This window comes from Salarias fasciatus, chromosome 22 (genome assembly GCF_902148845.1).
Source record: "Salarias fasciatus chromosome 22, fSalaFa1.1, whole genome shotgun sequence".
Classification (NCBI taxonomy): domain Eukaryota; kingdom Metazoa; phylum Chordata; class Actinopteri; order Blenniiformes; family Blenniidae; genus Salarias; species Salarias fasciatus.
This window is the reverse complement of record NC_043765.1, coordinates 16,374,130-16,388,714: the sequence shown is the minus strand read 5'-3', so window position 1 is coordinate 16,388,714 and position 14,585 is coordinate 16,374,130. Positions and strand designations below refer to the sequence as shown.

At 44.4% G+C, this 14,585-nt stretch overlaps 1 protein-coding gene across 8 annotated transcripts in view; it reads right to left on the bottom strand.

Moving 5' to 3' along the window:
- LOC115409018 (focal adhesion kinase 1-like) overlaps positions 1-14,585 on the bottom strand; it is a 48,756-nt gene that overhangs the window by 14,099 nt on the left and 20,072 nt on the right. For 5 of the 8 annotated variants that reach the window (XM_030119973.1, XM_030119972.1, XM_030119970.1 and 2 more), the window contains 13 exons: positions 14,104-14,348; positions 13,182-13,351; positions 11,205-11,292; positions 10,889-10,968; positions 10,413-10,475; positions 8,147-8,201; positions 4,096-4,236; positions 3,892-3,969; positions 3,570-3,677; positions 3,219-3,336; positions 3,060-3,090; positions 2,028-2,092; positions 208-225 (listed from right to left, as the gene is read on the bottom strand). In XM_030119973.1, coding sequence (XP_029975833.1) covers positions 208-225; positions 2,028-2,092; positions 3,060-3,090; positions 3,219-3,336; positions 3,570-3,677; positions 3,892-3,969; positions 4,096-4,236; positions 8,147-8,201; positions 10,413-10,475; positions 10,889-10,968; positions 11,205-11,292; positions 13,182-13,351; positions 14,104-14,304 — 1,216 coding nt within the window. In that variant the 5' untranslated portion in view covers positions 14,305-14,348. The remainder of the gene's footprint in view (positions 1-207; positions 226-2,027; positions 2,093-3,059; positions 3,091-3,218; positions 3,337-3,569; positions 3,678-3,891; positions 3,970-4,095; positions 4,237-8,146; positions 8,202-10,412; positions 10,476-10,888; positions 10,969-11,204; positions 11,293-13,181; positions 13,352-14,103; positions 14,349-14,585) is intronic. The other 3 variants (XM_030119971.1, XM_030119976.1, XM_030119974.1) reach the window with 1 other exon arrangement.

Sequence of the window (14,585 nt, the reverse complement as noted above, 5' to 3'; positions counted from 1 at the left end):
TTTTCCCCGATATGTAGACTGACAGCTAAACCGCAGCTCCCTCTGTTGCTCGAACCATAGCAGAGCATCCACATGTCGATAAAGAGAAACATTTGAAGGTAGGGGCGCATGCACGAAGCGTCAACCCACACTGCGCGGCGGTTTGTTGGAAAAAAAAACACACGGCAGAAACAACAGAGAGAATGATAAACAACAGCGTGACTTTACCATCCCCGCTAAGATCCTCTGCAGGGTCCAGGAGAGCATGCAGGAAACGGGACAGCGGAGGAGGAGGAGGAGGAGGACGGCAGAGAGAAAAAGCCACGAGGAGAGAGAGAGAGAGAGAGAGAGAGAGAGAGAGAGAGGGAGAGAGAGAGAGAGAGAAGTAGAGGGCAGAGTGAAGGAGAAAAAAAAAGAGAGAGAGGAGAGAAGAGGGAGGTTAAAGCGTGGCGAGTCTCAAACAACACGGCGATGATGCAGGATCTGCAAAGCCGAACACTCAGCAAGTCAGTTAGTTACAATACAAACTCCTGTTGGGGGGATAAAGCTTAACAGCTCGGGTTAATGCCGGACAGACACATTTTGGAGAAATGGAAAAATGGAAGCATTTTATAACAAACTGCACATGAGTGAGAGTATAGTAGAGAGAGAATGGAGCTGAGATGAAGACTGACTTGAACTCAGAACATCTGGTTTTAACAGAGAATCGAGCGTCATGAGGCCATTAAGCACAAAAAGAATTAGAACTACTAAGGAAATGAAACAACTAAATGTAAGAGTTTATCTACAAATGTAGTGGCAATTCTGAAAACTTTGTTTGTAAGGAGCGAAGAATGGAGTCTGCGGGAGATAGAGCGTGAAGCTCGACTGACACGCAGGAGCTCCAAGCAAAAACGCAATAATTCTGGACGGAACGGCAGCCTGTCACGTTCGGAGGCTCCAGCTGAGGAGGTTTGCACGGTCGCTGGAGAGTCTGAACAGCGAAGCAGCTGCTGCTCAGACTCACGGCTTCTCTCCTCTTAGCTACTGATGGATGGATTAAAGAGTATTTAATTAGCGGGGTAAATACTCAACAGCTGAATCCCACATCTTTTCATGGAAGATCAGCTTCTGCGGCGATTTGGATCAAGCACTCTTGCTTTGAACGATTCAGAAAAAAATGACCTCAGCTGCAGAAGCATGTGAGAGAATCGCTTCTATCTGCGTGCCAGAAGAGAACAGCTCCACTCCACTCCAGTGAGAAAACGCAAAGACCGAGAGGGAAACAACAAACCTCGCGGCTGATGTAAAATATCTCTTGGATTCTGATTTTAAATATCTGTCTTAGTGTGTGACGTGTGACGGTTTCAACACAGCATAGAGTAACCCAAGACTGTGGTTAAATGAAACGTGTGCATTAGAAAGCAGTGAGTGAGGACAGAGAAGCAGAAACACACTTCACAGTGAGGAGAACTGTGATGCAGCAGATACAAGAACAATCCACAAAATACCAACATTTTGAAGTTTTGAGAGAAAATAAAATTCAAATCTATGTGGCAAATTGGTTTTCTGTCAATGTTCCTATTCGAAGAGAATGTGATTATCAAATAAAAGGTTTTACTCCGCCACATCACAATTTTGCGGTTATTCTCCGCACGAACTGTCCAACAAGAGCCGAGGATACCATTGGGCGGCGAATCGGAACAGAAGACAAAGGGGAGGAGGAAACGCCGCGCCTTGGTTGGCTTAGGGGGTGTCGACGTCGCCAGATCTTCAGCCAATCAGGCGGAGAAGACCAACAGCGAGCCAGAGAAAGAAAACAAAGATTGAATGGATGAGAGTGAGTGCAGAGGAGATCCGAGCAAAGAGGAGGTGATGGGGAGGGAAACGACAGAAAGCGTGATCGGAGAAGCCGTCCCCAAAGAGAGGGAAGCAAAAAAACAGAGGAATAAACGAAGCGACAGAGAAGAAAAAGGACTGGAGCTGGAGCCGAGGAAGCCGTCAGACCGATCTCAATTCGCTCCTCACCTCCGGCTCTGTGAGTTTGTGTGCATGATTCTTTGTCTTACCTGAGATGGAAATCGCTCGAACTCCACTCCTTACTGCTTCTAACTTTTTCTCATTGTTAGAAAGTCTAGGAAAGAAACGGAGAAGAACCACAAAACAGGAAAAAAAATCTTTGATAAAATTCAACAAGCCGGAGAAAAAGTACACCTTTACATTCATCTGAACACTGTCAGGTGGTCCATCTGTTAACTAATGCTTCCTGTTGGTTATTTTTCTCCATGTGCAGCGTTCTCTCACTCTGTGCCGGCTAGATCTACTACTACCTTTACATCAGAGCGAGGGAAATGTGGCAGAGAGCGAGAGGCCGAGAGAAAGAGGAGGGACTATCAGACTGTTTAAAAACCCCTAAGTGGAAAATATCTGGCTCCCAAACTTATCTCCTTATTTGAGCAGAGAGAGAGAGAGAGAGAGAGAGAGAGAGAGACAGACAGAGAGAGAGAGGAAGGGCAAGAGTGAAACAATCAAAAGTAAGCAAAGCAGTCAGTTTGAATTAAACAGCTGAAAACCAAATGTAAACAGATTAATTTTTGAACCGAGACGTCAGGGCATTCTGACCACCAGCATGGTTTTGTGAGGGTCACCCTCGTGTTGCAGCAATACAGCAGTACCCTGTGTGGTCTGACAGAGCTTGTCCGTCCAGTCGGACCTCACAAACACTCACTGAACACAAGTAAATTTCAACGCCACAGAGTCTGTGACTCGTTCTAATTAGGTTCTAAAACCACGCACACAACGGTGGAATGAAAATCATCACAGTCTATCAAAAACTCATGCATCAACAGAAAGAGGTAACCCTTCTCTGTAAACAAAACAAAACAAGAAAAAGTGAAAAAAACAAAAGACTTCTGAAGTACTGAAGTACGTGTGCATGGCACAAACGTTCAAGATAACACAGACTGAATGGGATTATAATCCTGGACAATATAAACCGGTAAATGTATGATCTTTGACTATAGACAGAAAGAACAGTCACTAATCTGTTGAATTACAGCTTATTTACACCTGGCAAGAAGAGGAATGAGACCAGGGCTTACTTGGGGATGGATGGCAGAGCTCTCTCTCCCTCTAGAGGACAGAATCAGACAGGGTGATGAAAAATATAACTCCAATGAAGAAACAGAACATTTTATTTTCAGTTGCAAAGAAGTGTGAGCACATAGCTTTAATAACGCTGCTTTAACGTCACGCTTTACCTTTCTGAACTCTGACGATGAAGGAGTGCGTTTCCATGGAGATGAGCCGACAGTAACCATCAATTAAGTCTGCTAAGTTTTCCGCCGTGGTGAGAGATGCTGTCGTAACGGTGAGTGGCTGCGAAAAATAAACACGGACACAAAGCGGCAGAGAGAAAGAAAGAAACATTAAATTAATATAAACCATTACCAAAGAGCTTTTCAACTGCCTCTGATATTACAGAGGGAAAAAAAATCATTTTTCTTGTTCAACCAACGTTCAGCAAAGAGGACAAACTCTGGTCTTTCCATCATATCTTAGAAGCAGGCGTCACATATTTTTTAAAAACAAATGTCAGTGTGTCGTCGTACCTCAGCCGCTCCAGCTACGTTCACCTGGAGCATGCCTTTCCTCTCCTTCTCCTCCATGGCAGAGTACTGGATGGACTGGATTTGGTTAAAGTTTGCTAGATGCGTGGGCTGAGGGCCAAAAGAGAAAACACAAAATATGAGTTCAGTCCTTTTTTTCAAATCTTCATTCCTCTGATCACAAAAAAAAACGACAAAAGCTTTGTGATCACACACTGGGATCACAAATACTACACTTGGACATAGCAGAATATCACAAATGCCGTGATCCTACTGATTAAATAGATGAAGACCAGGTGGATTTTTGTTAGTGGGTGAAACTGACCGTGGATCCTTTGTCAGTGAGGTAACTGATGCCTTCCTCTGGTCCAATGGCCAGCTCCACCTGGATCACCCAGCTGGACTGTTGGGAGAGCAACAGAGATGTGAGACAGGAGAAGCGGCCTCGTGCAATACCTCAAGTCAGCACAAGGAGTCACTCTAACACAATCAACACGCGCTCCCTGAGCAGCGCAGGAGGAAGACCGACCCCGAGGGCGCATTTGAAACACTCCTTGTCGTAGCGGTAGATCGGTGCCAGTATCTCCAAGAACTTCAGGATGCACTGCTCGTCGTTGAGGTTGGCGACCTGCTTGAACGTCTGCTGGATTAATTTTCGAAGAGTTTTTGCCTGAAGAGAGGAAAAAAAAGAAGACAAGAAAGAAAATCAGGCAAATTACAAACAACCCACTGCTGATGCAGGAGAATCTCTGTGTCTCGGAGGAAGTGATGGAGACATGATGGACGGTGTGTGTTTGTGTGTGTGTGTGTGGGCCAACAGAGACACTAAAAGTCATCGATTGACTAATAGTCCACTCTGGCTCCGATCAAACTGACATCAGCACTTCAGTCTGGCTTCGGATCAATACGTTAACAAAGACACATCGGCTGCTAGTTACGCAATTAAACACCAACAAATCAGACCATCCGTCCGTCAGCATTCTCAGCGTACAGTATGAGACGGAGCTGAGGTGGTGTCCAGCCCCCACTCACACAGAATAAACCCTCCGTTTGTCCACATACACACACACACACACACACACGCGCGAATGAGTTTTTCAATTGAAATCAGCTCCAAGCTCAAAAAGCAATTAGATTTTATTCAGGTCCGTTATGCCGGCGCAAAGGAGACAGATGGAAAAGAAAATCCATCCAGGAACGTCGTTCTGTCATTTACAATCCTGCCGTTATCACTTCAGAAAAGTAGAGCGACAAGGCACGCGCACGCACACACACACACACACACATATATAGACACATTAAAAAAAAAAGCACAACCCAGTACAATCCCCATCCACGTGCACACTTGAGATTCTTTGAAATTACACACATACAGTGCAGACAATCAGCAGCTATAAATAGCTCTCCGTATATAGATTGAGATGAAAGATTAGAGGGGATTTACTTTGGTATAGAGCTGGCTTAAAAAAAACGTGCACGGATTTGCAGTAAGACTGGCGCAGCACATTAAGGTCAGTCTGCACAATATAAATGAGCAGTTTGACAACACAACCACGAGCAGGATTTATTGATTTATGGACGGTCAGTGACAGACGCAATGAACCAAAGACGGGCCGAAGAACAGTGTTTAAAACAATCTGCAGTTATGATGCAGTCGTTATTGACAACAGGTATTCGCACAATTTGAGTCGTTCACTTCAGTTTCTACTTTTTCCTTAATCTTCAGTAAATAAAAGCACGAATATCGACACAACTGCTGCATTATCAGAGAGCTTTGCTGCCAGCTGTTTGCTTATTAAGCCTGTGATTGAAAATTCCAAAGACACACACTTTATCTCTAATGTCTGTGTGTGTCAGTCATGATGTGAAAGCATGTGTGTGTGTGTGCATGTGTGACAAGATCACTGTTCTAATTCCTGGAATTCCAGACACACACACACACACAGCGACAGAGATATTGTCGGAGCAGAGAGTGTCCACCCTTCCTGAGGGGAAGCGGTGCCAGCGGTGATCGCCCTCCCCGTCGGCGTGGCGACGGTCAGGAACTAACCCACCGGCTGTGATTCTCTGCTGTAAACTTTTAAAACACTTCTATGAAAACACCAAGTTTTCCCGAATAGAAAGTCCTTTCATTATTATTATGACTCCAGCTACTCCAACCCACGATTATAGTAAACATACAAGTTCTTAAATATAATGGAAAAACTAAGCCTTACATATACAAGTTGGTAAATACGATGTATTTTCATTTCTATGTTTGGGAAACTAAATGAAGCATTTCTTTGAACACGTTTTCCAAGAGAACGATGCGTTTTGTTGCATCATGTTAGGATCAATGCTTTAATAAGGTGTGACGGTATTTTATTGCGTTATTAATCTGACAAGGGAGACGAGCCGGTCGCCTCCCGCCGAGGCTGATTGATCCATCTTTGATGTCTAAAGGTCGGCCGCACTAAACCTGCCGCCCGGCCCGTCGATATGAATGAACAGCCTCTGCTCTTTATAACGGCTAACATCAGTCAATGTGTACTACAACGGCCATCTGCTCTGTGTGTGTGTGTGTGTGTGTGTGTGTGTGTGTGAGCGGAGTCCATTGAAGGAGAATAATCCCATTAAATGACTACCATTCTCTTTCACCACAGTGAACGACACAAACATAAATGACAGCTGCTGCTCTCTCTCCGTCCCTCATGAGCACGCAGCAGGGAAAAAGCACACTTATCAAGTCTGAAATTTAATATACGATCTCCTGCTGTGGCGCTGCACCAGTAAGTTTCTTCGATTAAAAAAAAAGGAAATAAAAAAAGATCTAGTCATATACCAAGCGACCACTGAAACTATTTTCCATTAATGACTCTTAAATCTGCTACTTCCAGCTTCTAGGTATTTTACTTCCTTTTTTTTTTTTTATATGTGAAACAGTCAATAAAAAAAATCTACAGGGTCTGTACTGTTGGTTAGTTAAAACGAGCAACTTGAAGACACCGTTTTAGAAACTTCTGGAAATTCCTGGCATTTTAGAAAGTCAAATGATTTCAGTTTTATCAAGCATTCAACTCATTGTGTGGGACACACAACTCATTAGAGCTCCAGGATTGCGTATTCAAAATCTGAATAAGTTAATCATTTGCATAACTAACTGCCTTGCAAAATGGAAAAAAAGCAAAACGTCTTAAAATGACATGCCTGGCCCAAACAGCTCCGAGTTTCATAACGTATTTTTCTAAAAGCCCAGCCAGAAATAAATGAAGTCCATATTCATTTTCCTGTCGCCTGCTTAATTTTTTGACCGTAGGCGACAATTCAACTCGAACCGAGATGATCCTGTACCGTAAGAGTATGTCAAAATGGTCGCAGTGAATTCCTGCTCAACATATTATCAGTACAGATGTGAAGAATCGAGCCAAATATATCAATTTATGATGTGTGACTGCACATGTGTGTCACCCATGGCTTATGAAGCAAAGCCTTGTGGGACCGAATGTTGGCGGAGAGGAGAGGAGAGGAGAGGAGAGGAGAGGAGAGGAGAGGAGAGGAGAGGAGAGGAGAGGAGAGGAGAGGAGAGGAGAGGAGAGGAGTGAAGTTGCGGGATGATGAGGGGGGAGTCAGCAGGACCTGGCAGACAGAGGAGTTGGGGGCCCAGAAGGAGACGCACATGGACACCTCCCCCTCCCTCCACATTGTTTGAAAGAGAAAGTGGGTTTAAACATGACCTGAGGGTCACGCCCATGCACACGCGCACGTGCACGCACACACACAGAGTCTGTGCCTCTGCAGAGCATCTGTCTGCCCGCCTGCTGACATCAAGACCTTTGTGGGTCACTGAGCATTTCACGCGCGCGCACACACACACACACGTGCATGCTCGCAAAGGCACAAACGCCCCTCCAAAAAAAAAAAAAAAAAAAAAAAAACGCGTGCCGTAAATTTATCACTGACATAGACACTGCTCATTATGCGAGCACACCCCGGCTATCGCAAACAGACCTGCTCAGACATTTTGACAAAACAAATGTTCCTTGAGGAGTGAACGTGTTAATTTATACCTTTTATCTGAAGGATGACTTATCAGAAAGAAACACACTCATCCGGACTGTAGTCAATTCACACATGACCAAGAACACACACCGCTGTTTTAGTTGAATTTTACTCAGAATCCTTCACTTCCTTTTTAGAAGCTGTCTAAACGTATATAATTTTGAGAAGTGAGCATCTGCGGTGTAGAACTGCGATAACAGCTCAGTGCAGAAGCAGTACAACTCAGCCAGCATGTCAGGACACCAAACTGTGGATCAGTCACTCCTGGGCTATTTCATCCGTGGCTGGTTAAAACGAGCAGCTCGGGGTCATGTGGAGTGAGAGCCGACTGGAAGTGACAGATCACCAGCTCATTACAAGGCAATTTCTGAGCCACCCTTTAACTTCAAACACATTTTCTTGGGTGGAAATTTGAGCACCTGTTATAAAAAACCCAACATGCTCAGGAAGAACATGCAAACTCCACAAAAGCTCGAACCAGGACTTGTTAACTCCAACGCCAACACACTCCCTCCACATAAATATGAACGACTTGATCTCACCTTGACTGAGTCCAGCAGGTCTTTGGGGAAAAATCGCCTCAGGCCAACATCCTTCCTAAAAAAAAAAGAAGCAGAGACAGATACCAGAGGAAATGTCAGAGGAGGAGGAGTGTTTATTATTCTGTGATTACACTGAGGAATGTTAATTGGAGAGTGCTTCGGTCTTTATCTGATCTCTGAAGCATATTTCTTCCTGGTCCTGATATATCAACTAACAGCCGACGCAGAGAATGCACTTGAACAAACGAGCGAGTCGAGACGAGAAACAGAAAGCTGTGAGTAAGTGCCGACTACAGGGCACTACTCATCTTTTCGAGAAGAAAAAACAGCAACATGGGAGAGGGAGAGATGACGTGAGGCAGGGAGGAATACAAAGAGGGCAGCCGCACAGGCAAAGGAAGACGTGTGGAGCTATACCAGGAAGACGGTTAATGACTCATACTCTTCTCGAGAAAGGACAAGCGGGGAGAGGAAAAAAGTGAGAATGGAGCAGGAGAAAAGGTCAAAACCTTACATCAGCTTGTAAATATGATGGGCAAACATCAGGCGTGCTGGAAATGTGACAATTTGCTTATGATGAGAACAGAAAATAAGGGGGAAAAGTTGGCGCAAACAATTATTTTGTCAAAAATTCAAACCTTTCCAAACAAACTGCAATCTCAGCGTGCCCCTGCTCTAATTTAACTTTCCCACGATAGCCTAGTTTCTGAGTCACCTCTGAAACCGAAAATCTGCGTCGGCCACAAAAGCAACAAGAAGGACAAACGATCTGTGAGAAATTACATAATCAAGCTGGCCTCAGAGGACAAACACTGACAAAGGCCCACTGATGAAACGCACAGCACTGGCTGGAAAAAAAAGAGCAAACCACAAGGACGGCCGGTACAACGCCAACCCGCACACAAGTTCTACAGCTGCTGCAAACGCACATTAAAGCAATCGATCCTGTTGAGGCAACTACAACATACCTGGAAAATCCATCAAGAATCTTAAAAAAATGAACAAATCGATGTTTATTTGAGGTGGAGTCTGCGTGACAATAGCTTAGAAATAAGCAATACTTAAAGAAAATGAGTGACTGGTGCACTAATTGTGGGTCATGTTTTATTTGTGTTAAACGTTGCACCAAATTAGAAAGATTTTTTTTAACCTCAGTTGTTTCTTTCCAGCGTTGCCACAGTGAATCATGCACTCCCCATGTTTGTGGATTTGGTTTTTTAAGCTTTATGACGGACGCAGCCTGAACAGTTGAGGGAGAGGGGTCTTGCTCAGGAACCCACAGCGGAGACCTGTCAGCGCTGGCATTTCAATAAGCAAATCTGTGGTAAGTTAATTTCCAAACCTCGAAGCCACCGCTGCCCTTTCTAAACCCCTTTAAGCACATTTCTCGGAAAAAAATACAAATACAAAGCAGAGGTGAACCATTTAAAAACAAATAAAATAGCTTTTTTTTCCCCCCAACACAGCCATATCACGTCAAACGTTCAGCAATATGAGCAAATTCCATCCAAATGAGGTTTACGGCTTATTCATTACAGAACCAGCAGCACCTGACGGTAAACAGCACTCCAACTCTGCCATATTAATTAAAAAAAATTCATGCAGCAACTTTTTTCTTTTCAAATTATAACCGAGATGCATACAAAAACATGAATGAGCAGAAGAGGAAAACTCTGACTAAAAACAAAGATGCGAGCAGAATCGAGAGCATGAGAAAAGAGACAACGCGAAGAGTGGTGAGAGAAAGTGGGCATTCTCGTCCCTAATTGGGGAGCTTGTTAGGCTGATGGACAGAAAGAGAGATTTCAGCGGACGAGGGCAGCTCATTAGGACTGGAGCGAGCCTCATTTAGGCCTCCGAACGATGATTCCTCATTGACATCAATTTTTCAGAGAGCGGGACGACACATGGGGAGAGCAGGAGTGCGAGCAGAAGTAGAACAAGTTTCACTGGATTGGAAATGAAGTTTCCCTTTTACAATGTGTCAAATGAGCCTTTCTGCATTCAACGGCAGACTCCGCTTAATGTGCAGGCTCAGACTTCTGAAACCCCCCCGCTGCTTCGTCGCTACCCGGACCTGTAAGAAATGCAAAGACCTGACGTGGAGCAGTAACTCCTCCAGACAGCAGTGACCTTGTCTGCTGGGTGTGAGGAACGTGTTTTCAGGTGGAGCAGTGACATGAGTGAGAGGGACGGCGAGGCTGGGTGCTGCCCCGACAGCAACGAGGACGCGACGGAGCTCTTTCCCCGTGAAGAAGATACTTACTCCAGCAGTTCATAGTTGGATTTCTTGTCCAGGGCGTTTCCTCTCATCTCTTTGAAGAATCTCCTGGAAACAAAGCCAGTGTCAGAAAGAGAAGCAGAGAGAGGTCAGGCGTAAAAAGAAGCATAAAAAGTTGTTTTTTTCATTCAAATAATTTAGATTTAAGACTGTGCTCAGTTTTTAACACACTACAGAAAACAAAAAGGAAACTGCTCCTTTCCTTAAATAATGAATACCGAACAGTAACTAATGCTGGCGGAAAATATGAGTGTAGCTGAAGGGCAAACAGCTTTCCCATCGCGAACAGCGAAGATGGTAAAGAAAACAACCCAAACTGATCTAGACAGGAACGGCTCACATCCATTTCAGAAGACATGGTTTGTTATTTGAAAATGAAATAGAGCAGGCATTTACATGCAAAGGCACAGAACGAGAAGGTTAGAAACAAAGCAGCGAGGTAAATTCTGAACATTTTATACCTGATTTCTAAACAGCCCAGTTTGAGAGCCACATCCTGTTCCACCTGATCCCCAATTTCTGTCATGTAGTCATTTTTCACCTGGAAACACACAAAAATGTGCTTATTGGGACAATTCTTTCCTCACGGCAAACAGAAAGCCATGTATCGCACACACACAAACGCACACACATACTGACCTAGATTATCCAAAGACAAACACACACACAGACACACACAGTCTTGCAGCAATGCCATATGTCTTGGTGCAGCCTGCCGGCAATAAATGAAATATGCTTGAGAGTCTGGGCGCCTTGTCGTGCGCTCAGTGGGCGTACCTGGTGGTAGAAGCAGTTGAGTGTAGGTTTGTCTTCTGTAAACTGCTGCACAAAGCCCTTTGGTAGATACCGGATCCTCAACTCATACCTATGGAGGAAAAAGACAGCCACACGTATAGTTAGGAGAAGCTGCATAAACACCATTCTTGCAACGTAAACAGAGAGGAGACCTGAGTTTTAAGAGCTCCCCTTCTCACATGGCCTGAAATGAATTACATGCCAGACTCACTTTCAAGAGTAGAGCAAAGTGTGGGAATGTTGCCGGAGCTACCAGCTTCGTAATAAATACTTAACATGCCCAATGTGCCTCGAATTAATTATGCAAATTAATGAAGACAGCAGAATTAGAGGAGAGGAGAGGAGAGGAGAGGAGAGGAGAGGAGAGGAGCTGTAAGCATGATGCACAGGTGAGCAGCTGCAGGAGGCCCGGGACAAGACATCAACAGAAGGAGACGATAAAAAGCACAAGAATGCAAATGAGGTGAGAGTTTGTAAAATCGGCACTGCAGAAACAGACAGACTGAGAGAAGTTGTTGACTTAGTGTCACACAAAGCAGGCATCTGGTTCTCTCTCTCTCTCTTTACGTCCGCAGTGTAAAGAGTGTTTCCCTCACAATGGCTTTACCACCAATGCCGCCACAATAAAAAGTAATATATCCCACAGCATTAACATCTAAACAGCGACACCGCAGCGCGCAGCAGGCCTCTCATCACCATACAGCAGACGTTTTTCACGGCGCTGTTGACGGTAAATCACTTTGGCTACTTTGGAATAAAAGAGGACAGACTGCTGAAGCGAGCGATTTGGGGAAACACTGACTTTGAATGAATTTACAAGGTCAAATAAGTCATGTCAAACCACAGTAAGGAGCTGTTTTCAAAGCATGACTTCACACACTTAACGGTTTGCTTCTACAGTGATTTTTCCAGGTAGTAAAAGCATGGGGGCAATCATAAACTTTAAGATGAAGAGACTGTACTGTTTTGTTTTGTTTTTTTTACCTTTTTGAGTTTGGAGAAGTTTACTTTTATCAATTTAGAGATGACAAATAAAAGTCTAGTAACCTGTGCATCCTCTGAAGTGTCTATTCAGTTACTTTTTACTGGATTTATCACAGAAAGTCACTGCATCACGCAGCATAGAGTTGAATACAGCAAACCTGGGTTGAAGAGATTCAAGTATAAAAACTACACAAGGTCAAAACTTATTATGATGCACGGTCAAATATATGGATGTACATGTTGGAAATAGTTTTTACAATCATTGTACACATTAAACGCTCTTCATTATGACACCTTCTCAAAGGTTTTGGCTTTCACTGGGCAAATAACCACATTGGGTCTGTGAGCCACACAATCCAGGAGGAAACCGGTGAGTTGAAACAGGAGATGGGTGCTTCTGGTATCGTATTTGTGAGAATTCAGGAAAGTGTGACTGTTCAATTTGACATTTTTAAGATTTTTCTTGCTGAATTTTCCTTGCCCTCAGGGTCGGACGCTTTGAAAACCACTTTTCTAGACAATACCATTTCTGTAGAAAGCACAGGGGGGCTGCTGCTTCTGCTATCTGCCCTTAAAGGGGTATTACACTGAACAGCTGCGCAAAGTGTTTGTAAACAGCACAGAGAACAGAGGGGCTTTTTCACTGAATCAGAGGTTCCCAAAGTGAGGGGCGCAGTCCCTTGGGGGAGCCTGGAGCCATTGTAGGGGGGGTAGGTCGCAGTCTAACAGAGGACCAATGGGATCGCTATAGACAACTTCATTAAAAACTAAACCTGTTAAAGCCCCACACACAGCTGCTTCATTTCACAGTCCTGTGTGAGCAAAGCTAAAGTTCAGAGCTAGGCATGGGGTTCATGGAGGAGGGGTCTTCAGCAGAGAGGAACTGTTTTTAAATATATCTTGAAAGCACTGACTGTTGAAAACTGCTAAATATTTGATAAAATGCAAAACGCACAGACGCTCATCTCCTCTTACCTCCACTCCTCGTTCGGCCGGACTTGCTCATACTTCTCTCTGACGTGGGACACGCCCAAATCCGGGTGGAGCCAGTGCACCTGGTCTCTGGACTGGCAGTTTCTGAGACGCAGGCCAAAACAGGACGTCCAGCGGACTTTGTGAATGTCCAAAATCTTCTGGATGATGCCCTGCAGACAAAAAAGTGAAAAACTGTTACAGGCACATAAAGCTGTATTTCCTCTGTGGTGACCAACTATAAACTACAAATTTATCCACTACTGTTGGTAGCTGAGATGGACCCACATGAATGGAATGGTAGCTTGGATTCCATGAAATACAAAAAGGAAATTCAGTTAAAAAAAAAAAAAGAAAAAAAAAAGATCACAGTCTTGCATCTGGCCTTTTGCATGAGGTCAATGAGTGCATTCTTGTGTTATTCAGAAAACGTGTAGGTGACATCGAGAGATTTCACTTGACGTTCCCACCCAAACAAGTTGACATCTTACACACACACACACTCACAATAATGCTCAGAGAAGCATGTGTGTTGCTATGCAAAATGCTGGGGGGTCTGACCCAGATACTAAAGAGGAGAGTGATGAACACGGAGGCGAGGAGGGGAGAGCAGATTTGCTGTGACATATCCTGGGTGACCACTAAAATTTGAGCGGGGCAAGGTACTTCTCTGCGTAATGGCGGTGCGTCTGAAAGCACACTGCTAAGTAAACCTGCTGGGGAACACACACACACACGCAGAAGTGGCGCCCTGAGGTTAAATGTATTTGTAAGCAAAATATTGTCATTGTGCTGAGAGTACTTTAGCAGAGTGGGCAGCGAGGATCTGAAGCTGTGGACAAACGGCATAATTCATTCACCGTCAAAACGAATTCAGGACGGGAACGGCGACATGCTGGGACAGGGTTCAGGAGAGACTTCTTACCCGGACATCAGTGGCGTCTCCATATCTGATATTGGAAGACCACAAGCTGTCTTCGGTGTTGGTCTCGAACGGATGGAAGACTTTCAGGACCCTGTCCATGGAGCCAGCCATGGTCCGGTCCGTTCCCCCCGCGCTCAGCCGCGACTTGGCTCCTTCCAAGAGGGCATGGTTCAGGTTGGGGTCCAGGTAGGCCGTCGCCATGTTTTTCCCTGCTGACACCGCCGCTGCTAGGTGTCTGTCATATTCTGTGGAGCAGAGGAGAAAAAGGGCAAATCACAAGTTAATCTTCTCTGAGCAACTCTTTAATCATATTTATCTCATTATGAAAGAAAATACGTCAATGTCTTTGAAAACTATAGTTCTGTCGCCTTAATACAATTTGCTCATTACTTCTTATTGGACTGCAGAGCTCAACTATTTACTCCAAATGCTTTCCTACAGAGAAACTTGACCAGACTATTCTTTTGCTCAGTAATTGATCA